This window comes from Callospermophilus lateralis, chromosome 15 (assembly GCF_048772815.1).
Source record: "Callospermophilus lateralis isolate mCalLat2 chromosome 15, mCalLat2.hap1, whole genome shotgun sequence".
In the NCBI taxonomy this organism is placed as follows: domain Eukaryota; kingdom Metazoa; phylum Chordata; class Mammalia; order Rodentia; family Sciuridae; genus Callospermophilus; species Callospermophilus lateralis.
In genome coordinates, this window is record NC_135319.1 from 88138883 (window position 1) to 88164835 (window position 25953).

The window sequence follows — 25953 nt, forward strand, 5'->3', positions numbered from 1 at the left end:
ACATTGAAAGCTGCAATATTTTAAGATTGGTTTCACCATCTCTAGTCCCAGAAGGGGACATTAAACTAGGAGAATAGCCTCAAGACCTCGATGCCTGCCCTTGGCACAGTGGGCTCCTGCATAGCCAAGGATGCCAAGTGGCAACATGGAGGCTCTTGGAGTCTGGTCCCTCGATTTCCTTTGCTGAGGGACCTTAGAGTGCTGCCAGAGTCCTCAGCATAGACTGCTAGAGCTGGGTTCTTCCCCAAGAACAGAAACTTCTGTAGAAAAGGGTTCCTTGACAAAGGGAAGATTGTAAACTTACTCTAGGTTTGACTTTCAAATCAGGAAGGGGGACAGTTCTGCCTGTGTCTGGGCAGAAAACCAGGGGGCATTACAGTGCCTTCGTTGCAAAATTTCTGTACAAGTGTATATGACAAAATGTTAGAGGCAGGCTAACTTTAGAAATAAAAGAGGTTTATTTAGCTCAGTTCTGGAGTCTAAAAGTCCAAACACATGCCCAGGCTCTTACGAGGACACCCTCATGCTACACTGCCTCAGTCAAATGGCAGGGATGGGAAGCCACACGGGGAACAAAGACAGGAAGCCAGGGAGGGAGTAAGGTCCTGCAACCCCTTTTGGGGGAAAACCCAGTGACCTAAGGACCTCCTGCCAGGACCTGGCTCTTGAAGGTTCCATCAGCTCCCACACCATCATACTGGGGATTAAGCTCCTAACACACAAAGCTTTGGGGACACATTCAAACCATGTCAAGTATCAAGTCACAAGTGTGAAGTGTCAAGACACACTGAGGTCTAGAGATCTGGAGAACCACAGGAGATGTCCTGGCCCTTGTGCTGCATTCATAAATGTCTTTTAAATTTGTCTTTTTTTAATCATTTATTAGCTATGACCTTGAACGTGTATGCTCACCTCTTGAAGAGCCTGTTTTTACACCAGAAAAGTAGGAATGATAGCAATGCCCACCCTCCAAGGTTGTTAAGAGGACTGTCACAGGCATAAAGCTTTCCCTTCCCTGGGGGCATGGTAGGTGCCCAGCATAAGATCATTCCAACCTGATCTTTCAAGGAGACAAGAATCCCAAGGGCATAGTGACCTTTTCCGCTATAGGCTATTAGAAAACAAATGTGGGTCTCCTTAACCCAGCTCAAATACAGGGCAGTATTAAAGAGTGGAAATAGAGTTTGGAGATAGATTCTCTAGGGACACTACATTTCTAAGTAAATCCAGCCTCTAGATGCCAGGAGCCAGCTGGTCTAACTGAGCAGTGCTGTAGTTACATTTCTGAATGAAAAAAGAAAAAAATTCTATTTGAATCCCAGTTGACCACAGCTCACAAGCAGGAACTTGAAGGTCTTTTTTTTTTTTTTTTCTTTCATACACAGCAAATTTTAACATTAATACCAGGCTTGTCAGTCAACGGAGGTGGGCATATCTGTTCCCCTCTCTGAACACAGCTTTGCACTGAAAACCACACAGGTTGAGTTGAGACACACACTTGGTGGGCACATACAGCCAGTGTGCTTTATTTGATTTCCTTCCTGCTGGGCACAGGAAGCTCTTGCACAGTCCAGGAACCACATGCACCTGGCTGGTTTCAAGCTGGACTTCATGGAGGGCAATGACATGGGGGAGGCCTGACACTGGCCCCGGGCTGACCCCACCTCCCATCCAGGTGCTTCCGTTCAGGAATGAGGTAGGAGTTTGATGGTGGCAGCTTCTCCAGAGCCGCTATCTGATGTTGCCTTCCCCCATGGGGAAGAAGCCAGGTGGAGAAGGCCACACGGGGCCAGGGCCACAGCTGACTCAGCAGCAGCCTTGGGGCTGCAGTGCCTTCCTGATGCCAGCAGCCAGCGCTTGAGGCGTGGGGCTCTCTGCTGTGCAGCTCACAGGCAGGCCCTTGGCAGTCAGAGCGTGGGCTGTGGTGGGGCCAATAGCTGCAAACTGCAAAGAGGGAGGAGACAGAGCCTCAGCCAGCGCCTTTTGGGGTATGAGGGGTAAGCAAATGACAGCACACCTATGAGGGGTAAGCAAATGACAGCACAGCACAACTCAGCTTTAGTCGGTATAGACCAAAACCACTGATTTGTACACTTTGAAGGTACACATACTGAATTAGTGAAGTAGTGAATGCTATGGTTTGTAGTTACATCTCAATAAGAGGTTAAAAACATAAGAAAGGAGAAAGAAATTGCTTGAGACTGGAAACCAGCAAGCAACCAACACATCTCAGCAGAGCAGCTGTGACAGAAGAGTGGCCAACAGTTGGGTTGCAGAGTGATTTTTCCACCTGAGCTCTTTTCCTCTGTGGGTGCATCAGTGGTCACAGGACAGCACCCTATGGGGGATGCAGTCTTCCCACACTGGCCCTGGGAAGTCCAGTGCTAATGCTCCTTCCCACCGCTGACAACTGATAGGAGCTGAGTGTGTCAGTCAGCTCCATGTGGCAGTCAGCAGCCTGCTTCCCAACCAGCTCTGCTACCGCCAGCCTGCGACCTCCAGTCACAGAGGCCATCTCACAGGCTGCGTGTGAGTCAACTGTGAGGGGCATGCGGGAACGAGGCAATGCAGTCACTCTGATTAGTTTGTTGGTGGTAGTTGTTATGAATGGCTCACCCACTGCTCTGAAATTACTCCTTTGTGGCATTTACAAACCTGTGTATGGTCTTCCCAAGTCACTGTAAGTAATGAATTCAGGCCAGAAGTTACCCCCTTGACTTTTTGAGATGACCACATTTTGTGCATAGCTGTATACAAACAACGGGTCCCACAAAGATTCCTCGGGAGAGAGGAAGAATACCTTGCATATCTGGGGCCGAGCTGAGGCAGAAAGACCAAGCCACCAACCCACAGGTCTCAGTGCCTGTGAGCCAGTGCTAAGTCCTAGTGATGAAGGAGTCTACAGATGCACACAGACTTCATGGCTCAGGAACAACCCAGGAACTGTTGACAATGTCATTTCTGTTACTTCTCCTTCCCAGCACTGGCAGTGCTGATGGCCCCAGTGGCATCTAACTACTCGTACGTGATATGTTGACCTGCAAAGTGACTGTGGTTGCTGAGAACTGGAGGATGAGAAATGGGCTGTGCCAAATCTAAGTCAGGCACCTTCACCAGGCCCCAGCTGCTGTGTGGTCTTGGATGATGCCAGCAGTAACCTACTCTAAACAGCTTGAGTTTCACTTGAGATTTCAAGGGTCCATTTGTGCTTTTAAGTAGGTTTGTTTAGAAAGAGGGTGAAGTGCTAGGGAAGTGCTCTACCACTGAGCCACAACCCCAGCCCTAAAAAAGTGTGAATGGAAATGTCAAGTTCCCCATGAAGCAGACAAACCTTAGGAGCCTGGGTGAGTTCTGTGGCACCTTTCTGTTCAGGTTGCCCAGGATCTCAAAGCCGTGGCATGACTCAGACAGGGTCATTTTTGGGGTCCATGAGAGTAGCAGCATGGCATGGAGGGATGAGAACTAGAATCGCGCCAGTGCAGAACAGCTACTGGCCCACTCCGATGTCGTAAATGCTCATTATGTGCCAGTTACCAATTGAGCACTTTCTGGTCTTCTTGCTTTCCTCTTTCTAACAGCAAGACTTAGGAATTTTTTTTCCTTTTCAGGGACCCACATGTGAGTCTTGGGCCTCCTGGTAATTCATGATACGAGTCAATTTGCCCGCAAATTGTTCAGCTTCTTTGGGCCTTAGTTTCCTTACCTGTGATGAGGACAATTGCCCAAATCTTCCTGGATACCTGGGCCTGGACTGGCTTGAGAATCACTTGAGCTACACCTAGAAGAGCTTCATCCACCACCCAGCAGCCCCGGGACTACCAGGATGTATTGCCATGGATGATGCCAGCAGTAACCTACTCTAAACAGCTTGAGTTAATAGCCTGAAACACATTGTCCTGGGTTCCAACTGTGACTCTTCCTAGCGGAGAGATGGAGGGCAGGGTACAGCTCTGACCCTAACACACCACCTTGAAACTGGAAAAGTAGTCTGGAAGCCCCACAGAAGATGCACCTGTGATAGGCAGATAAAGATCCTCATTTCCCTGATGACAGGGAGCACTCAATGGTGCTGGTAGCCTCTTTCCTCAACCCGCTTTGGGCCAATTCAAGGGCAGGTCCTTTATAGACACCACAGGGCTGCGATTAGTTGTGAATTTGTAACAAATACAGTCCCTAAAAAATGTGAATGGACCTTTATTTTATGCATTTATAGGTGGTGCTGAGAATCAAACCCAGTGCCTCACACATGCTAGGGAAGTGCTCTACCACTGAGCCACAACCCCAGCCCTAAAAAAAGTGTGAATGGAAATCCTTAACATTAAAAGACATGAAAAAGGGATTTTTTTTTTTTTTAAAGAATAGGTAACTATTTCAAAATGGCTAGTGGCTAGCTGGGAAATAAAAAGGGAAGGGAAAGATGCCAAAAGTTGCACTAAGCCTAAGCTCAGCACCATGCTAAGGACTTCACTTGAACTCTCATTAGTCCCGGACTAGTGCTATGTAGGGAAGAACAATGTCCACACAGGCCACAAAGAGATAATTATCCCCCTGTTTCAAAGAGTTTTAGCGACCTGGCAGAGCTCCAGCCAGAAAACGGTATTACCTTCCTAACTCGACAGAGCTCTCTGATGGGCATCTGCTAGGCCTGTCCAAGGTGGGTGACTTAATATGGAAACCTTATCACAATCAGTGAAGATTCAAAAACAAAACAAGCCAGGCCTGGTGGCACACACATGTAACCCCAGCAACTGCAGAGGCTGAGGCAGGAGGACAGCAAGTTCAAGACCAATCTTAGCAATTTAGTGAGACCCTCAGCATCTTAGCAATACCCTGTCTCAAAATAAAAAAAGGACTGGGGATGTATCTCAGTGGTAAAGTACCCATTCAATCCTAGCAGCAAAGAAGGAAAAACAAAAACAAAAACAAAAACAAAAATCCCCAAAATACTAACCTTTTGAAAAAGTCCAAAAGCCCATAGGAAAACCATACCTTAATTTGATCAATGCTGTCACCAGACAACTCTTGAATATGCTTGAGACTGTATGTAAGGCCGGAGGGACTGAAGAACGTGATGCTGGCTGGGACACCCTGGGGGAAGAGGAAACAAGACCCATCCTTTGCCAGGAGACTGAGGGGAGATGATGCCCCTTCCCCAGCTCCATCAGCACTAACACCCCAAGCACAGGCATCCAGCAGCTTCAACCAGGAGTAGTTCACAGTTATGTTGTGATTTTTCTGCCCCACAGAGGCAGAATTCTGGTAAGGAACTGTTCAAAGAGCAGGCTGTGACCAGACAGGTTGTGAACAGGGCCCCTTGGTTGCTCTTCTGGCCCTCAGGGCTGTGTCTGGCCAGAGAACACGGGCACCACAGAGCCCACAAGCCCAGCAGTCTGGACAATGCCCCTAGTGCCTGTGATCCAATGGCACTGAGTCAGGCTGACTCACTGTCACCTCTCCCTCTCTTCTAGTTGGAACAGACGGCCTGCATGGTCTCTGATTTGGTTTGTCCTGTCAGGACCCCCAGAATCAGGCAAGGCATCAGGAAGCCTGTCCCAGGAGAGCAGAGGTGTCTTCTGAATACAAATGGTAAAGACATCAATCAACTCAGTCTGAGCTGTCCACTCTCCTGCCCTAGGCCTCCCCAAATCAGTACAGACACAACAGAGGGCTCCTCCCAGCATGGGCTCAGCCTCTGCCCCCACATGATAGAAATCAATGGCAACATCAAGGCCACTATGCACCTCAGGCTTGCACATACCTTGAATGCTATACAAAGAGGTTTGCTTAAGTATCTCCTTATTAATTATCTCCTTATTAATCCTTCCACAAATTTACTAGATAAGTCTATGCTTTCACAGACCAAAATGGAGTCTTGGAAAGGCCACTTCCTCAAAGTCACTTATCTGGGAACATTGCAACAATGTAGACAATCAGCATCTACAAGTTCATGCCACTCAGCCTGTACTCTCACCACAGGGGCCGGGGGTGGTGGTGGGTGGCTGTCCTGCCAGGTGTCTCCCTGGAAATACCACATACCTGCTTGGAATAGTAGCTGTCCAGGTTCACTTGGATTCGTGGGTGTGGAATCGTCTGATAGACAGTTATGCTTTCCATCTGAATTCCTAGGCACAATCAAAACAAGCAAACAGGAGTGGGGTTTTGGCTCAGTGGTACAGTGCTTGCCTTGCATGTGTGAGGCCATGGGTTCGATCCTCAACAACACAAATAAATAAATAAATTAATTAATTAATTAAAGATATCATGTCCATCTACAGCTAAAAAAATATTTTAAAAAAAACAAAAAACAAGGAAACAGACTTTACTGCCCTAGGAACACGGTGGAACCTCTACCACCCAGTGTGCAGTTGGTAGGGATCTTCCAGTGCAGCACAGTCCTCCTGGAACAAAGTGCTCAGAATCTGAGAGGCAGAACTGAGGGCAAGAGGACCAGCTAGTCCTCTGCAGCCTGATGAACACTGAGGAGCAGCCCCCACAATGGAGGAGGCCGAGAAAGGATAAAGACCCAGAAACTACAGCCTTTGTTTGTACACACAGGTGCTTTTGCTCCCATGTTTGTGTAAGTTTGACAATACAGGATTGTCTCTGGCCACTCCATGAATTCCACACAGATAGGATGCTTAGGCCAGGAAACAAAGCCCCAGGACAGCTCTTGGCAGAGACTATGAGATAGGAGCTCCAGCTACATCCCAGCTCTGCCTCTCCATGACCATGTGCACCTCTTGGTCTCAAGGCACTATCCCCAGTGATGTGGTCAATGTGTTTTAGTCACCTTTGTCCTTCAGCATTTTTGGCAGGATTTCTCTTTTGAGGTTTCCGCAGGGAAAGAGAAGAGGAAATGCTGGTGACTCTCCTGCAAACACAGAACCAGACTTTAAAAAACTTTATAAAAATTCAGGGGGCAGGCCTGTGCACAGGGCCCAGGGAGGGCAGCTCCTGGGAGGATTAAGGTGTCCAGGTCTCCAGGACCAGCTCTGCTTCTGGATCTCAGTTCTGGCATCTGTAAGTGGGAAGAGCAATTGCTACCTTGCTGACCTTGAAGACGATTATATGAAGATAATGAGACGTATGTGGTGAAGGTGCTTAGAAAACCAACATCCTCAGGAAAAGAAGCTGCTATTCTACATACTTCCTGCTCCCGCTGGTCCTGAAGTGGCTCCTGGCCTGTCGGCACTGTTTAGAAAGCAAGTTTGCAATTTACCTTAGTCAGAAAGGTAAGGATCAGTGGTGTTGGCATTGAGATGATTTTCCACTTCTAGAGGAGGCCTTGGATGGGTCAGGGCTCACACTTAGGAGTCAGCAGGGAACCGGCAGTCAGGGTTCTGTAGCCACTTCCAACAAAGATAGGCTTCCTGTCCACTGCTCTCCTAGCTATGCCAGCAGCCATAAGACCACATGCCCAAAGGGCTTAGAGACAAGATGCTCAGAAGGACCCTGCCTCTCACCACGCCCCTCTACCCCATCTCTATTTTGCAAAGACTGAGGACGTTTTTGGCTCTAAAATCTTTGCAGAAAGCAATGACAGCAGGCGATCTGAATGCTGACCTGCAACATTACTATTCAACAATACTAACAGGCTATAGACACCAGAATCTTTCCCAAATATGAAAAAAAAAGGCATTTTGGTAGAATCAACTGTTTCCCCCCACATCTGTCTACCAGATGCAAGAAATTTTAATGGGTGTTGGTCATGCACAGACATTACATATTTTTTCTATATCCTTAGGGTCTCCCTGAACACATGTTTTTTGGTGAGTAGAGCAAAATAAGCTCTCCCCACCCAGCAGCATCTTCATGAAGCAGCAGCTAAGCAACTAGAACATGTATGTTACTCTAAGTCAGTATGTATAATAGCTTCCTACTGCTGGATGTTTTCTCCATCTATAATACTCTGTAAATATCAGTTCCAACATAAAAGAATCAGGAAATTGTTAGGTATTGACCACAGATGCCTGCTGAGTTCTCTTTTCCAGTGTGAAGAAATGTTTCCCACACATGGATGCCATGTTCAGGAGTGTTTTCTTAACCTGGGCCCAGGCATTCCTCCCTGTCTACATGTGGTGGGACAGCGGGTGCAGGATGCTGGGGGTTACGGCTCTCCATGGGGCCGCAGTGGGAATCCAGTAGCAAAACACGAAGTCTAACTTTCCAGCAAGCCTAGCCCCAAAGGCATGCAAGGGACCTTCAGCAGATTCAAGAATCTCCCCACTGCCATATTTCCTCCAAGAGCCCACTGGAGCACTGAGCTGCTCATTCTTATCCTCTGATTCCTAGATGGCACTCAGGAGGCTGGGCTGCAGGGATCCCTGAGATGAGTGCTTATCTCTCTTACATCACTAGAGGTGTCTGGCCTAGAGTCTGGCTTGCAGGCACTCAGGGCTCCCACAGGTCCAATCAGCTCAGCTGGCTTCACTGTAAAGGCCTGGCCCTACTGACATGATAGAAAGACCTGAGTACGTCCTGGGGAAACTCTTTGTAGTGGAGGGGCCATCTGATGCAGTTAAATCTCCTGAGCTAGTTCCCCTTAGGAGTCAAAGACCATCCATTCTTTTTTGGGAAAAGTTTAAGGCCTGTGGACTTGTCTTCAACCTAAACAGGGCAATGCAATAGTAAACTGCTGGTTTCCAATCTGAAGAGACCAACACAATAGCGAATGCCAACACAGAATGGTGACTGGTACAGTCCAAAGTCTGCCCTCCCTTCCTCTCACAGGAAGGAGGCCTGGCATTCTGGGTTGTCAGGGCTGAAGGGCAACAATGCTACAAACTTAGGAGAGTGTTATGAAGCTGAAGGTAGCAAACAAAAGGAGATGGGTTCTTTTTTTAATAATGTCATCTCATTGGAGAAAATGTGCCTGTCTGTGAAACTATGACCATTTCCAGGTCTCCAAGAGAGTGCAATCCCTGGGCGCTGGATCACAGATAATTGGGATACAGAGATCAGTTGAGGGCATGGAAGAAGAGCCCAGCAAGCCTGCCTGGCTGCAAGGTCTTTACAAGTCCAGGAGGACATTCCACATGAACTGCAGTGCACCGGGATTAAACCCAGGGGTGAGTAACCACTGAGCCACATTTCCAGCCCTTTTTATGTTGAGACAGGGTCTCACTAAGTTGCTTAGGGCTTCACTAAGTTCTGAGGCTGGCTTTGAAACTGTCAATCCTCCTGACTCAGGCTCTCAACCTGCTGGGATTACAGGTGTGTGCCATTGTGCCTGACTGTAATGCTTTTGACTCTCCCTCTTCTTTCTTTTTCAAGTTATAACTGTCCTCCAGACTTTACCATTTAACTTGTAATAATTGCTTTTCCATTAGAATAGAGGACCTGGGAGAGAAAGAGGATTTCCACACATTAATAGATTAAATAATTTATCAGTTTCACATGTTTACAATAGTGCCTGTCTCATGGTAAATCATAGTTAAAATAAATAAGCAATAACTAATAATCAGACTATTTACCACAGCATTGGAAGTAGATTTTTTGGCTTTTGAAATTGGTATTCAAAGTTGGAAGAGAAAATCATTAATGCTTTGATAAAACCAAGGTGAAGATCCTCGTTAGCAGTCAACTTGGATTTTATTTGGATATTGTAATTGCAAATGGAAGATTTATCAGGGCCCCCAGACATGCTGGTGATAAATTAGAGGAAGTTAACAAAGGCTTTGCAAAGAATGCAGACCAGTATCACCTAAGATAAGGGCAGAATGTTTACCAAGCCTGTGTCAGTTAATTGGCATCTCTGCCTTTATATTTCATCTGTCTCCTCTGCTGCTTTAACCTTTGAGTCAAATTCTACTGCATGTAAACACTTTGATCACTTGAGAAATGTTTCATCCGAAACTCCAATATAGGGTTAACATGATTTAGATTTGCCTAGACTCTCTCTCTCTCCCTCTCCCCACTTCAAGGCTAAAGACAATACCAGCCACCATGACTGGAAACATCAGACCATGAAAGGTGTAACAAGAGGTGGCACCCAGTTGCTGGAAGATCTCCTCCTATTTTTCTTTATTAGTCCCTCTCTCTCTCTTTCCCATTATTCCTTTTCTGTATCTGTAACTCAACTCCCAGGAATAAAGGAGTTGATCCTCTTCTATTCTTTGGCCACTGACTAAAGCCCTCCTCACTAACACTCATCTCTCAGAGATAGTTTTTCCATAATGAGCTTCCAAACCTGGGTTCAGTAACAAAGATAGTACACAATTTGAGATACAAAAATGCCAAGGTGCGCCCAACCAGTTGGCCAGGCTGCAGGGACTTTGCAAGCCCAGGAGAACATCTAACACAAACTACAGTGCAGCCTGCCTTTGGTTCTCTCTTTTTTTTACTTGACCTTCTTTTGGACATCCCCTCTGTGACACTGTGGTGTAACAGGAGATATGCATTTGGCCTTCACCCTGGTTCACAGTTTTTAAAACCCTTGGAACTTCCTGAGTGACCGGGCATGAGAAGAGTATCTTCCATTATCCAAAGCAAGCTAATGAGTTGACTCTGGGTGGCCCCAGACAGCTTCAAAATGGATGCTGGTTCCAAAGGAGCCAACCATGTAATCAGAGGATTTTCAGTCCCTCACCCTGATCTCCAAGGAAGAGAAAGGGCCCAGGGACTGAATCAAACACCAATGGTCCATGACAGACAATGAAGCCTACACAGTGGAACCTTTATAACCCACTAACTATGGGTTTGGAGAGCCTCTGGGGCCAGGGAACACGTCCACATGCAGAAGGGTAATGTCCCCTAACCTTGTCAGGAAGAAGCACCTGTGTTTGGTCTTTGCTTTATGTGCCCCTTTTTCTGGCTATCTACCGGTATGCTTGCATACTTTATAACAGACTCGTTAACGTAAGTGTTCCCCTGAGTTCTGTGAGTCAATTCCAGCAAGTTACTGAGCCTGAGAAGGGAGCTGTGGGAAGCTCTGATCTGTAGCCCAGTTGGAGAGTCTTGCAAGACTGAGCCCTTAACTGTGGGGTCTGCACTAGCTTTGGGCAGTGCCCAGCTCATATCTGGAGAGTTAGAGAACTGGTGTTTGGCATAAGGAAAAACCTCACATAGCTGGTGTCAGAAGTAGCTTGTGGGTAGAGAGAGATCCCAGGAGTAGCAGTAGCCAAACTAAGACACCAGTTCTGAACGGATGACATCTGCCAGCCTAGGATCTCGAGGAGTGAGGCCCTGGCTTCCTCTTCAATAATATAAGGCAAGAGAATTCTAAGTCTCCTGTGGTTGCGTGACATGCTGCGAAACCTGAGTCTGTGGGTGGATTAGATGCATGGGAAGAGAGAAAGGGAGGTGCAATCTAGAGAAAGGATATGTGCACATCCAATCTCTCCATCCCTTACACTACAAGTCTTTGCCCTGCCATCCTTCAAAGGCCTAAAGTTAAAGTTTAATCCTCATATAAATGCAAAAATCCCGAGAAACAGCCCCATTCTAAATCCAGGTCTACCTACTGCTGCCCATAAGTGAGCTTACTAAAACAGTCAGCTCTTCACCTGGGAGCAAGTTTTAGTGGGAGGGAATTCAGAGAAGGAAGCAGTACCTCAGAGAATAGGAAAGGACAAGATGGAAAAAAGTCTCCATCTGCACCAGCAGCTTCTGCTGTCTTAGAAGTTACAGATGGCCTCTCTGCTGTTCCAGTTGTCAAATATTATATTATGTGTAATGTTCAAGTTGTCTCCAGTCCTTTGGTATAGAAGGAAGTGGACTAAATCCCAAATTACTACAGCCAGACACATATAGCAGGTTATGGTCGGGAGTGGCTTACAAGCTGATTGTCAATCAGCATTACTACTGAGAACACACCAGGAGTATTTTTCCCTAGGTGATGGTTGTGAAAGGTCAAAAACAACACAAATGGGCTTCATTTGGGGTGATATTTTTCTACTTACTGGAACAAATATATTCAGCCAGTTTTTCTGCATTTCCACGGTTTTCTCCTTCTACATCCAGGCCAATTTTACTGACTGGAAAACAACAAAGAAATGTCATTTCTTTAAGTGGTTATTGAAGTCCTTTGGTTCCTGTGTTGTTTTTTAGTATGCAAATATACAGACATGCACTTTACAAATCAAAAAGAAAAGTCTCTTTTCAAAGCCAGGTAGGAGGATCACTCAGACATGAAGGACAGATCATGCCCCTCACTCCTGACCTTAAATTTTGGGTAAGGACTTAACTCACTTCTCTGAAATCCACTTGCCTATCTATAAGAGGTGAAATGTCAACCCTATGGGACTGTCTCAAAGATCAAGTGAGATAATGACAGCAAACTACTGGCATCCTGGGAGGAGCCCAATAAAGGTTGTTTTCTTATCATCCAGTCAGCAGATGGTGAGCATGTAAGAGATACTGCTTTTTGCAGGAGTCATTAAACAGCCTTCATCTGTGAAGAAGACAAGCCGCATCCAGAGAGGGATTGTGGGCTGACATACCCAGACAGAGATGGAAGGGAGGTCAGGAAGGGGTTCACAGCAATCAAACAACAGGGACCCACACTCTACAAATGTAGGTCATTTAGGGTGAGGGGGTGTCCTTTTTTTTTTTTTTTTTTTTTTTTTTTTTGAGGCTCATATTCATGAACTGAGTAAGATGCAGAAGACCAAGGCACTTTTCCAGATAGCAAACTGGTGGCTACTCTGCCGAGAATGATGATTGCTGTCTGTGCTCCAGAATGTGGGACTTCTTGGAGAAAAGGGGTGTGGGCATTCCATTTAGGAGCACAAAAAGGTTGGCCATTAACAAATGAGAGCTTCAGTGTGAATACCATTAGCTTTTAGTTTATGGATGATAAAATCTGCTGAGTCAAAGGGGAAAAATGCCATGCATATGTAAACTGTTCAGGCTGTAGTGTAAACACAGACCCAGTCTCCCACATGTTTGAGTTTTTTTTTTTTAATATTTATTTTTTAGTTTTAGGTGGACACAATATCTTTATTTTACATTTATGTGGTGCTGAGGATCGAACCCAGTGCCTCATGCATGACAGGCGAGCACTCTACTACCATTGAGCCACAACCCCAGCCCTATTTGGGTCTTAAAGGGCTCAATGCACAAAGAAATCCTAAAAAACCCTAGGAACAGAAGAGAAACCTGAGAATTTCCCCTAAGATTGTAACTTAACACAGCAGATCTGTTCCCTTGCTCTGTCACAGTGTCCCAGGTAACTGGGATTACAAATATGTGCCACCATGCCTTGCTACTGTTAACCATTACTGTCTAATTTATAAATTAAATTTCATTATAGGTATGTACATATAGGAAAAAATATAACCTATGTAGTGTGGGTACTATCTGAGTTTTCAGGCTTCTATTGGTGGTGGTGGATCATATTCCTGTGGTGCAGGGGACTATTGTATTGACATCAATATACATTTTTCCCTTAAGTACTAAGACAATGGGAACCATGCCTAGAATACTAATGCACATATACTTTGCTGTCTATACAGTCAGCACTTGCTCATTTGATTCCTATTACAACACTGTGAACAAGACAATTACTCCTGCACCTGAGAGAGGAGGAAGCTGGGGCTCTAGCTCTGTCTGCAAGGCCAAGGACTGGGAATATTTAGTCTGTCCTGAAGCCTACAAAGACTCTCAAATAATGTTCAGAGAATGTGTGTTTGGTCTAGGGCCTCAGCCCTGGGTGTAGAAAGGCTGGATCTGCTCCAACTCAGTTCAAGTGCTTCAACCAACACTTGGGCCTGAACAAGTTCATCTGAAGGGCCTTCCCCAGTCAATAGCTGACAGAGAAACTGCAGATTATCTAAAGTTGCATTAAATAAATAATAAATCCCACCAATCATGGACAAACCTGATGTAGAATATTTTAACAATTGAGACATTAGGATATTGCCACAATGGATCAAAGTTTTTAGACTCCTGTAAACCTGTGGAGTGAAATCTGCCAGCTGATGCCTATACTGAAAAAGTACCATTTGGAAAATCAGAAGGTAAAATGAAATCCTTGGTGAAAAATCAAAATTGATCAAGAAATGATATTTGAAGATATTAACAAGGTTATAGGTAAGACCATTAAAAATTTTTTCAACATTTATGAGAAACCATGGAAATGTAAATTATATCTATAGAAAGATAATGGCTTAAAATGGTAAAACATCTGTATGCTGATGCAGTGGGGTATGGTGCTTTTGGAAAAATTTTGTCACAGATCAAACTGGTCAGCCAATGACTGTCTTTGTTTGTGACCCTGGCAAATAACATCCTCCTCCTTAGGCTCAGTTGTTTCATTTTATTTAAATTAGAAAACAGGCCTTATTAAAGAATTTCTTTATGAAAATGAGAAACCATGGCATGGTTCCTGGTGGATAACAGAAACTCCAAACAGTAGGTGTCATGAATGATATTAATAACTGTAGATGACAATGTGTTCAAAAAGTGTAAATATATATGTTTTTCTGAGTTCTGAATTGTTATTGCAAAGTTGTCGCCCAGGAGGTCACTGGTCTGGGTTTATAAAACCAAGCAGCAGTGGCCACATGTAGCTCTCAGGTACCAACCCTGCAGTCAGAAGAGGGTGGTGGGCACCCTACCTTTGGGCAGCCAGATGGAAGGTGTTCCTTGGGATAGGGGCTGAGTTACAGTGTATCAGCCCACAAGCCAACTAACCCTGATTCTTTAAAAAAACCCACAAAATTAAGATAAATAAATTATTAAAACCTCTTCTCAGGATATTTTATGCAGACCAAATGCAAAGTTACACAGCATATATTTTCCCTCAAGCAATTACATCTGCAAATTTGAAGTTAAGTTGTAACATATGTGAAGAAATATTGACATCTTCTCTCCTTGGATTTCAACACTGAGAAGGGCTGCACTGGATCATGCACTTGACCAGTCACTCAGCTGTTCTAGGTCTCAAGACAGTTTGCTCATTTTCATTTCATTTGACAGAATGGAAGAGCAAAATGCATAGTGATGCTGCTAAAGTCAAACTGAAGGATATGTGATAGCTCAAAATCTTTATCAGCTAATGTGCAGAAATCTGACTTTAGAGTATAAAAATCCAAGTTGGAAAATTTATAACTATAATGTGTATGGAATAGTTGAGTTTGGGGTAGATGAATTAGTCAGATTTTCATCACTGTGACCCAAATACTTAAACCACTTAGAGGAAGAAAGATTTATTTTGGCTCATGGTTTCAGAAGTTTCAGCCCATGGACTTAAGGTGAGGCAGAGCATCATGGTGGAATGGTGTGGTGGAGGAAAAGCTGCTCAGTTCATGTCAGCCTGAAAGCAGAGAGAAAGGGGATGGGAAAAGATATAGGCCCCAAGGAACCACTCCCTCCAACTAGGTTCCACCACCTCTCAATAGTCTACGCAAATTATTAATTCTCCAGTGGACTAATCCACTGTTGAGGTCACAACCCTCAAGATGCAATTGCTTCCCCAAAGCCCCACCTTTCAACACTGTTGCACTAGGGACCCAAGTCTTCATCATATAAGCCTTTGGGGGACATCCAGAAACTATAAGAGGACACAAGTCAGAAATTGCCTGTATTATTTTCTTTCCTCTTCTCATTAAAAAAAAAAAAAAAACAGTAAAGTAAAAGCAATTTCTCAACTTATTTTGGAGAACTGACATGGAGAGTGGAGGTGGTTCCTTTGGCAACTAAGCACTGAGTCCCTCACCTGGTTGACTTGCTGAGCTTGTGGCAAGTTATCAGCACACAAGATCCAGGAGTCATCTCTAATTAGTCTAACAACTTTCAACCCATTTCGTCCCTAATCTCATTTTGTTCTCTGGAAAATGTACTAATTTCATTCATACCACAATATTTCCTCCAGTATTTTTAAACTTATTTGGACAAGTGAACTATTTTGAAGCTAAGTTATAGGTTAATTTATTCGCTTCTGGTCAGCATTGTTCTAAACATTTAAAGTGTTATAATATTAACTCTCAACAATTCACTCTATGTGTGTTAGAGAACTAATAAACCACTACATGGAGATTACTATTTTAGCCATTTCTTCAAAGAATAATTCATTGGCATTGAGTACATTCACAATGGAATTCATGGGTCAAAGTTTACGAATATTAAATAAAACTTCTGAATATGTACTGATCAAGAATTTCTTAAAAAATGTACCAGTTTTTAATGTCACTTAGAAATGTTTTAATATATTTATTTCACTGCACCCTATCAGTATCATTAAATATTTAACTAATTAATAACTTTCTGCAAATTTTGTAAATAAAAACATTTAAAAACTGAATTGATGTATTTTACAAAAATAAAGAAGGCTAAACCATTTGGGGCACTTTATTTTTACCTGACTTCCTTACCTAGAGAAGCGGTAGCATTTCCAACCACATACACTGACTTGGCATTCCATTTTTCTTTCAGAGACTTTTCCCAGACTGCAAAATATTAAATTAAATTTGATTTGTAAGTACCAAAGTTTTGGATTGCTGCTCAAGGTTGCTTAAGTTTTGGATTGCTGCCCAAGGTTATTTGTTCACCCGAAGAAACTCATGAGCAAAGCAAACTATTAATAACCAATGTGAAAGAACAGCATCTCAAACTAAAATTCCATTTTCCTGTTGTTCATATTCTTCAGGGTGTTTTAAAAATCACTTAGGTAAATGTTTCAATATGACTGCTTGAAATAACAATTTCCACAATTGGCACAGAAGCATTTTTTAACATGTACTAGAAAATAAACATAACTTAAAGAATCAATTTGTATGGTGAGATTAAAATTTTAAAAAATCTAGACTTTTAAAGAAAACGTACTAGTCATTAAAAAATGACATTAATATTAGACTTAAATGTCTAATAAATCAAGTTATGTTTTATTTGGGAAATAAATTTGAAAGTGATCAACAAAATATAATCTCAAATGAAAGGGTTCATTTACCCATGGCTCAAAGTAGAAATAATAAATTTCACTTTCATTAATAAACACAATATAAAAATATAGTAAACTACCATTTTATGACAAGGAAAGATCTTTTAAAAATGGATTAAGGACATACAAAAAGAAAATGGATCGTATGTATATACATATTATATGGCCACTGTGGTTTCAAAACATTTTAAGAAGACAAATAATAGTGTTTTTTTGTCCTAAAATCTAGTAAGAGCATAATTTTCCCCTAAATTCACCAGTGTTATGGTGAATTTACTTTTTATATCCCAAAGGAAATTCCTTTTTAAACAACAACTCAAAATTGAGTTTTACCTTTTTTCCTACCCTACAAGTGTAATAATATTTATGGGGAAATTATCCATAGCAGGTAACAAAGTGCTTCTCGAGGTTTGCAGCAGAACAGTGATGGAGTGAGCACACTGATGGGTAGAGAAGCCTCGCTGCAGAGCCAGCTCTGCCCCTTCAGCAGCTGTGGACCCCTGGCTAGTCGGCAGCTCCCCCAACCCTCATCTTCTGTTTCTTCATTAAGCTAAAAGGGACTAATGTATTGGTCCTGAGAATCAAAATAAAAACATGTATGGGAAATGCTTTTTAAACTGCAAAGCATGACAAAGTTGCAGGACTCAGGGGTTTTCTCCTTTCTTATAACTTTCTCCTTCTAAGCACATACAAATGGAAAAATACAACTGTAGGACAAGGCACCCCAAACCCCACTGGGGGCAGTGACAGGCTCTCTCTTCAGCAGGAGGCCCATATGTGTACAGGTCTGCAGCAAGCCCAGCTTGTGGAGACAATGACAACCCATTACCACGTGACTCATGATGACTATTCCAGGCAACCTCCTGGATGCCTTCTCTGGGACTTGGACTCTTGCAAGAGTCACAAAATGCAACTTAAGACTGTGCACTGCATTCCTTGTTCTTCAGGTTCCTCACCTGTCAAGTGGAACTACCAATCCACCTCACAGGGTAAAGACCAAGGATAGCAAGTGGCACAAAGTGGTAAGTTCCAGCTAGTAAGGAGTAGAAGAGTACTACTGTGGTGCGAGGACTACTAGGCCTGCTCAAAGGCAAGGGACCTGACAAGCAGAGAGGTCAAGGAGCTCACCAAGCTCAGGATGACTGCACTCCAAAGCCCTGGGCCAACCACTCTCCCAAGCCTCTGCATTGTGAGCTCTAAAGTGAGACTGTGGTATTGTATGCCTTGGGTTGTTGTCTGGGGTTCAATGAGATAATGAATTGAAGTATTTCACACAGAGCCTGATGCACAACAGGCACTCCATACATGTTAGCTAGGAGGTTGTTCAGCAGCAGTTATGAATAAGGTGGCTGTTCAGTCTGCACCCCAGCATTCAGTGAAAGGGCTGTGCCTTTTTATACTATTGATCGAAAGAAAGCGAAGGAGAAAGGGAGAAGGGTCAAGGAGATGGCCTGTCATCAAGGGCCTGACAGGGCATTGAAGATTTTCTCATACATTCCCAAGTTTTCTCATCATTCCTTTGAGAAAAGTGGTATTTATCATATTTTCAGAGGAAGAAATTGGCATTCATATGTTCTGAGGAGATACAAATGCCCAGCAAGCTGTGGAGGCACCCTGTCTGCTGCCTTCCAAGAAACATTTGGGACCCAGCACCACCTTGTACACATCTCTGTCAGGGCTCAGCTACTTCTGTCTTTAGTGTCTCAGTGGGAGAAACAGAGTAAATAAAAGCCCAGTGGAATCCAGATCAGACCCATCCTCACCTTCAGTTTTATTGTCTTTCTTCAAACATAATTCCACTGCTTCCACTGCTCTGGGGCTGGTAAAAATGAGTCCCCCGTAACATTCTGGATGAGACAGCTGCACATCAGAAAGCAATAAAGGCATTTTGTATGATAGCTTAAGTTCAACATCTCCTATGGAGCTATGTGACCCAGAATTCTAAATGCTTCCCAGAAGTAGCAGACAAGCTAATTCTTTTCATCCATCCACCACCCCCCAACATTTACTGAGGGCTCACTCTGAGCCTGGAACTATTCTAGGCCTTTTAGGATGTACAGGTGAATTACCACAGTACTTCCCTCAAGAAGCTCACAATATAGGAGACAGACAAGTGCAACCCAGGAGATTGTAGCAGGGGGGGGCAGGACCCAGCCTGGGAATGGCTGAGGTGCAGGAAGAGGGCAGACTTGATCTGTGTCTTAATGCAACTGCAATATTCAGGAGGTGATGCCTATACTGAAGACCTAAATTTCAAAACTAGTAATGGTGATATAATGCACTAAAAGTTAACTCCCAGGCAAGCACTGGGCTGTTGTACGGATCTGGTATCACTCAAACTGTGGGTACTGAATCTGTTGTTATGTCTTTTGTAGTGCTGGGCATCAACCTGAGGGCCTTGTACATGCTACCCCTCTACCACTGAACTACATCTCCAACCTAAAGGCTTTAATCTGAAACATCTGGAAGACTTTACTGGGTATGTCTCCTGCAATATTTATTACTCCTGCACTTGGATGCAAAGCTGAAGTGGTAGACAGAGCCCTGGGTTTGAGTTCTAGGTCTATCTTTGGCTGGCTGGAGGTCTCATTCTCTAAAATGGGGAAAATACCTGTCTGGTCTGCTATGTAGAGGTCTTTCAGGGGAGAATATGAACAGAAGATTCTAGAATTCTGAGAACCACAAAGGAATGGTACTCTCATAGGCCCTGTTCTTCCTGGCCTACCTCTGGTTATGGGTGGCTTCCTAGAGGAGCCAGGGGAGGCTTGGTGAAAGAAGCCCAGGACGAAGCCTCCTGGAGCCCGGTGTGCCGTCCTTGTGTTCAAATCTGGTGGTAGAATAAGGGGCTAGGAAAATGGCTCGGGCTGGCCAGTTTCTAGAGACCAAACACTAACAGGGAGTTCAGACAAGACAAGTCTTACCTTCTCAGAAAAACTTGGAAGAGATAAAAACTCAAAGGATAAAACAGGGATCAATGTGGCTTCAAGTCCATACAATGCTAATTCCTGCAAATAAAAAAATAGTTCTGGATTGGCAGGGGCTATTCTGAAAATAAAGGGAATGGATAGTATCATTAACTTTATTCTGTGTCAAGTATGAGTGTTAGCAGCTCCCCTCCACCACCCCAGCTCCAGGCCCTTGATTCCTTTAGCAAGAAATCTCCAGTTTAGGGGACAATGAGTCTTGGGCCACTTACCCTGATGTATGGATCCTGGCCACAATCGTCCTCCTTTGCATCTTTCAGTAAAAGAACCTTCATTATTGCCTGGTGCTCCTTATGGGCACTATGACAAAGTAAGGGAAGAGATCTTAATTGGATCTCAAAGAATTTCCCTAAGCAAGACTAGATGGGGGCAGCATGAAAAGGAGGTGATTAACTGCTCGCTGGAGAGATCTATTCTGCCCACACAGTGACTTGGTGTTAATGGGCTTGCTCTTTCTGAAGACCCCTGTCACTGATAAGGCCAAGGGAGGGCATGTTAGCAGTTGATATCACTTGCAAAGGCAGATGAAAGCCATCAGTGAAAGTCAAGTGTCCCATGTCAGTGGCTCACCATAAAAAAATGCAAACTCTGGGGTGTATCTATAACAAATAGAGAAATGAGCATCTTACATTTATGAAGGTAAATTCATAATTATTTCCATTTCAAGACAAATATATTATGCAGCTTATAAGTACTTTAGGAAATGACTGCATTGGCTTTTGCACTTCTCAAATGATGTTTATAAATGTTGTCAAGTATAAGGAGATAATTTAGCAGCCTGAAGAATTATTTGTAGACATTTAAAGTCTTACAGACTTCATAATCTTTCTTCCTGTAATTTCACTTCTAAGAAGATAAACCCAGATGATACTCATAAATGTGTACAAAGAAAGATTGTTTAACAAAGATTTCATCATCCCACAAATAGCACTAGACCCATGAGTTCCTTAAATGTTGTGCAGTGATTGGTGAGACCGAATAGAGTACACTGTGTGAAGTAGAAGTGTGTTAACTCTGAGAGCCACTAATTATAAATGACTACTAATTATATTACTGGAATATTGGACTATTTACAGGACATTTTAGGAAAATTTGATTCAAAATGAATTGCTTTGTGTTTAAGCAACCAAACCTAGGTGAATATATTATTATGAAATCAAGTTCTAATTATTGTTGCTGTCCAGGTGTTAAGATTGGGGATTTAAGGAAATGGGCAGTGTTTCCTCAAGTTCTCAAAATGTGTCTGACAGAAATTCAGAGCCCAGTTTTCTGTGATGGTCTCTTTTATATGTCACCTTAGCTGGTTATAGTTTCTGGTTATTTACAAGTGTTAATCTAGGTGTTGCTGTGAAGGTATATTGGAGAAATAGTGCATCACCAAAGGCTTTCCATGGGCAAGAGCTCTACCACTGAACTATACCCGCAGTCTTTTATTTTTTTACAGTGCTGAGGATTGAGCCCTGGGCATCTAGTATATTAGGTGTACCTCTGCCACTGAGCTCACCCTCAGCCCTCTTCCTGTTTCTTTATGGAAATAGTGTAAGGAGGGAATCATGGTGTCACAGAACAAGCATAGGATTAAGGGCTAAGGGACATGGGCTCTGGTCCCTGCTTTATGACTTACCATGGTTTGACCATGTTTTCTCCTGTGTTAAGCTGGAATAACCTCTGCCCTAGCCACAGGACTGCTGAGACAGCTAGCACATTTGTTGCACATGCCAGGCTTTACATGCATTCAATCGATGAGGTTTATGCAGAAGCTGAGGTACACTTGTCCTGTTTCAGAATGGCTAAGTGGCAGCTGGGGGTCATACCCCAAATTCTGTGTTTTAACTCCCCTGCTGTATCTGCCTCTTATAAACTTGGCAAATGAAAATGTTTAGGAAAGACAAAGGTATGAAGATATAAAGTTATCACTATAGTACCAAGTACTTCATTTAACTATAAAACATGTGAAAGCCAAATCAATTTATCTACTGCTAGCAGAAAAATATTCCTTCTGAGTTCTCTTCTGATTTTCTTAGGATAAAACCATGTTAGCAAGAAGCTTGGGCTTTCAGATGAGTAACTATTCCTCACATGTGCTGTAAGACTCAACAAATAGAAATCAAATTACTACCCTTATCCCTCTCCTGCCACACCAGTATAAAACTAAGGGGACCTGTTGCTGGTGATGCTCTGCTGTGCTGGAGTCCCATAAGTAAGCTGAGAAGTCCAGGATAAGCACATGTTGTCAGGTGAATAAACAGGCTGCACTCTGAACTTGAGGAAGAGGGCAGTGGAGGAGGAGCTTTCCCAGGAGGGCTGAGGCTTGGGTTCTGGTCTAGGCTGCTTTTTTTTTTTTTCCCCCCTTTAGTACTAGGGATTGAACTCATGAGTGCTCTACCACTAAGCTACATCCCAGCCCCTTTTATTTAAAAAAATTCATTTTCAGACTCTAGTCTTGCTAAGTTACCAATGCTGACCTCAAACTTGGAACTCTCCTGTCTTAGCCTCCTGAACACTGAAATTCCAGCTGTGTGCCACTGAGCCCAGCTCAGACTGTTCTTCTTTTAGTTCCTTCATCTATGAAATTGGCTGGAGGATTCTCAGTGGCTGGATTTTCTGAGGGCCCTTCTTTCCCACAGTAGATGCTCAATACTTTTTCACACTGTGGGAAAACACTTTTAACTTTATCCAGCATTTCTGAAACAAGAAATGGTTGCTTAAAGAAACAGGAAAGTGACTGGAATAAGATGGTTTCACTGGTAAGAACGAAGCCCCAAACACTTTGTGTGTCCTGCTGCTCTTTGTATCAGCAGTAACAACAGCTGCCCTTTAATGAGTACTTAGTGTTATTTACTATGAGGGTTCTGCAGAGAAACAAAACCAACAGGATGTATCTGTATCTACAAAGAAGTGTAGGAGAAACTTGCTCATGTGATTACAGAGGCTGAGGAGTCCCCCAAATTGTTACTTGCAAGAGTAAAAAAAAAAATTTTTTGAGATGTCTTAAAATGACCCAATCCAACAGATGTTCTGCATTCCTGAATTATGTTAAAAACTTGAGTTAAAACCTCTGGGAGCTGACCCCAGGCACCACCAACCTCTCTGGCTTCTGGATAGACTTTCTGGACTACTAACCCCAACCAATCCAGAAATTAACAAGAACTTTTCCTTATGGAATGCCCTCCTATCCCACATTTCCTTTCTCACTTCATGTGATTCCCACCCCTTTTATTTATAGCCAACATAAATTCACTGGAAACAACTTTATGATTTCGTTCCCCAAATCTTCATTATAAAAGTGTTTTGGGCTTTTGTGGATATTTTTTCCGGTTGCTACCTAGCCTTGCTGTGGTAACTGTGGCACTCATTCAGGATTCGGTCTCTTTCTGGCTAGCATCTGTAGCAGCTCAATAATTTTTTTTTTTTTTTTTAAGAGAATTCTTGGTCTAGAGACTCAAGAAAGCTAGTGGTGTAGTATGAAGGACTGAGGTCAGATGCAGTAGTTTCCAGTCCAAGTTTGAAGGCCTGGGAACCAGGAGCACCAAGGGCAGATGAAGGACAGGGGCAAATTCTCCTTCTCCCTCGCCTTTTATTTTCTATTCAGGCCCTCAATGGAGTAGGCCCACCCACTTTAGGAAGAACAATGCACTTTACTCAGTCAGTGGATTCAAACACTAATCTTCTAAAAATTCCCTCACAGACTCACATTGAAATAATCTAATATATCTGGGCATCCCTTCAATCAAGTCCAGCTGACACATAAAATTAACTTATTAGCTATCATACTGGGCTAATAAGCATTTACATGCAAGACTAAAATCCTCATTTAAGTCTGCAATGGGTATCATCATCCATATACTAAAGGACAGAAGAAAAAGGCTCTGCAAAGTTTGAGGCACTTGTCCATGATCACACAGATTGTAAATGACAGTCTGAATCCAAGCCTGAAGCTAATCACTCTAGATTGCCTTTCTACTCTTTTAAGGCAAATTCTGTACTAAATAGAAAGATTGAGACAGTGGTAATCAATCCATTACCTAACTAAGGATATCCCCTGGGATCTGTAATATATTTTTCTTGACTATCAAAACCGTAAGTGAGCCATTTATTCACATTTGCTACTCTAATTCATATTCTGACCATGATTTTGAGATTAGGAACCAATCTGGGGGCCCAAAGAAAGACTGTTACTTTCTTCTTTTAGCAACTCATTTCGAAAGTTTTGCACACACACACAAAAGCAAAGTTTCTCAAAAAAAATTAACAAACCATATGATCCATCAGTTGTTAATACCCCAAAGAATTGAAAGTAGGAGCTTCAGGAGATGGTTTTATACTCATGTTCATAGCAGAATTATTTAAATAACTAAAATGGTGTCCATCAACTGTCAGTTGACAAACAAAATGTAATATTTACACACAATGCGATGTTTTATTATTCAGTCATAACAAGGAAGGAAATACTGACACACGAAGACTACTATATGATTCCAATTAAAAACAATACAAAGAGGACTGGGGGTGTAGCTCAGTGGGTAGAGTGCTTGCCTATCATGTACAAGGTCATCCTGGGTTCAATACGGAGCAATGCAAAAACAAACAACAACAACAACAAAAAAAGCAGGGAAATTACCCATAATGTCTCAGTGTCACACTACTGTCATGTTTGCATGGTGTATTCTAAGTCTCTTTTCTAATCTTAGCTTTTTTGAAAGGTGCACATTATAGGATTCTGGCACAACTGTGCGGCCCAATCGGGCCACTTCAAGCTACTCCGTCAGATGTGCAGCCCTGATTTTTAAGTATATTAACATTCGTCACATGGCCTGGTGGGCACCATCATGAGGACTCTGAACTAATGGAGACCTTCAGGGTATACTGACTTTTACTGAAGAAACACTGACAAGAAGTTCCCATGCTTCTACATAAACCTCTTACACAATGACCACCTTACTTCTAAGGGCAGCTCATTCTGTTTTTCGAAACACATCTGGCATTCGTTTTCAGTATAAGAAAATGGATAATCATATATCTCATTCTCAAAAAGCTGATGGCTTCTCTAATTAAAGATCTTCTTTCATATCGCCTTTATAAGGACCTGAAAATTGCTACCCTGAGCGATAATCCTGACTGGTGGACGCAATTTATTTGGTAGTGTTTTTTTTTCTTTTTAATGAATTTGGATTCCAATATTTTATCGGTCCATTGTAGTTATGCATAATAGTGGGGTTTGTTGTTACATGTTCACACGTGCACACGAAACAGCAATATAATTCGGTCAACAACGTCGCCAGTATTTCTCCTTTCCCTGCCCACCCTGGTCCCCTTCCTCTTTATTGGTCTCCCTCTCATTTTCACGATTGGCTTTAACGATCTTATTTCTTGTAAACGTCCGGAACTCCAGCTTCTCTCGAACTAGACACGTGACAACCCGGACCAGTACTTCCACCTGCGCACTGGCGGCCGCTGAGGGGTACCTCTCCTGTTTGTCACAGGCTCAGGCCGTCAATTCGGATCAGGTGACCGGCGCCGAGGCACGGAAGGTGGTCTAGCCTGCTCTCAAAGGGCTTCCAGGAGCCCGGCCGGCCGGCCCCACATCGCTAAGGCCCGCATGCCCGTGTCTTCCTTGGCACCCTGGGCAGCGACACCTACCTCGCGGGCCCCGCGAGGCCCCAGGGCTAAGAAGCGGGGGGAGCCCGCCCAGCGCCAGGCGCCGCACTCGGCCAACACCGGTGGGGGGCAGGACCCTGCGGTCCCAGCGAAGGGGCTCAGGGAGACTGGCAACAGAGTGGGCACCCCAGGAAACGCAACACCTCAGCACCAGCCCCCGGTCCGCCGCAGTGCACAGCTGAGCGGCCGCGCGTGCGCACCGGCGTCCAGGCCGGCGGAAGGAACCCGGCCCGATGGGTCGAACCACTGCGGGACAGGGGTAGCCTTGGAGGGACTGATGAGGGAGGGAGGACGAATGAGAAATAAAGGGCCAGGCTGGGATTTATGATGGATGTGACTCCGGAAGACCACGGCTGTGAGTCCAGAAGGGTCTCTGGTGTTCATTCAGGTCCAGTTAGCGCCGAGGGGCTTCGTGGTCCCCCACCCCCTCGG

At 43.8% G+C, this 25953-nt stretch overlaps 1 protein-coding gene across 1 annotated transcript; it reads right to left on the reverse strand.

Moving 5' to 3' along the window:
- Positions 1-470: 470 nt before the first annotated feature.
- Positions 471-25723, reverse strand: Uros (uroporphyrinogen III synthase). Its single transcript, XM_077105408.1, has 10 exons — positions 25504-25723; positions 20076-20163; positions 19801-19884; positions 18643-18739; positions 16314-16388; positions 11901-11975; positions 6791-6871; positions 6037-6122; positions 4990-5088; positions 471-1944 (listed from the first exon to the last, which is right to left on the reverse strand). The coding sequence occupies exons 2-10, from the start codon at positions 20136-20138 to the stop codon at positions 1807-1809; spliced, it is 798 nt and encodes a 265-aa protein (XP_076961523.1). The 5' UTR covers positions 20139-20163; positions 25504-25723; the 3' UTR covers positions 471-1806.
- Between the last annotated feature and the right edge of the window lie 230 nt (positions 25724-25953).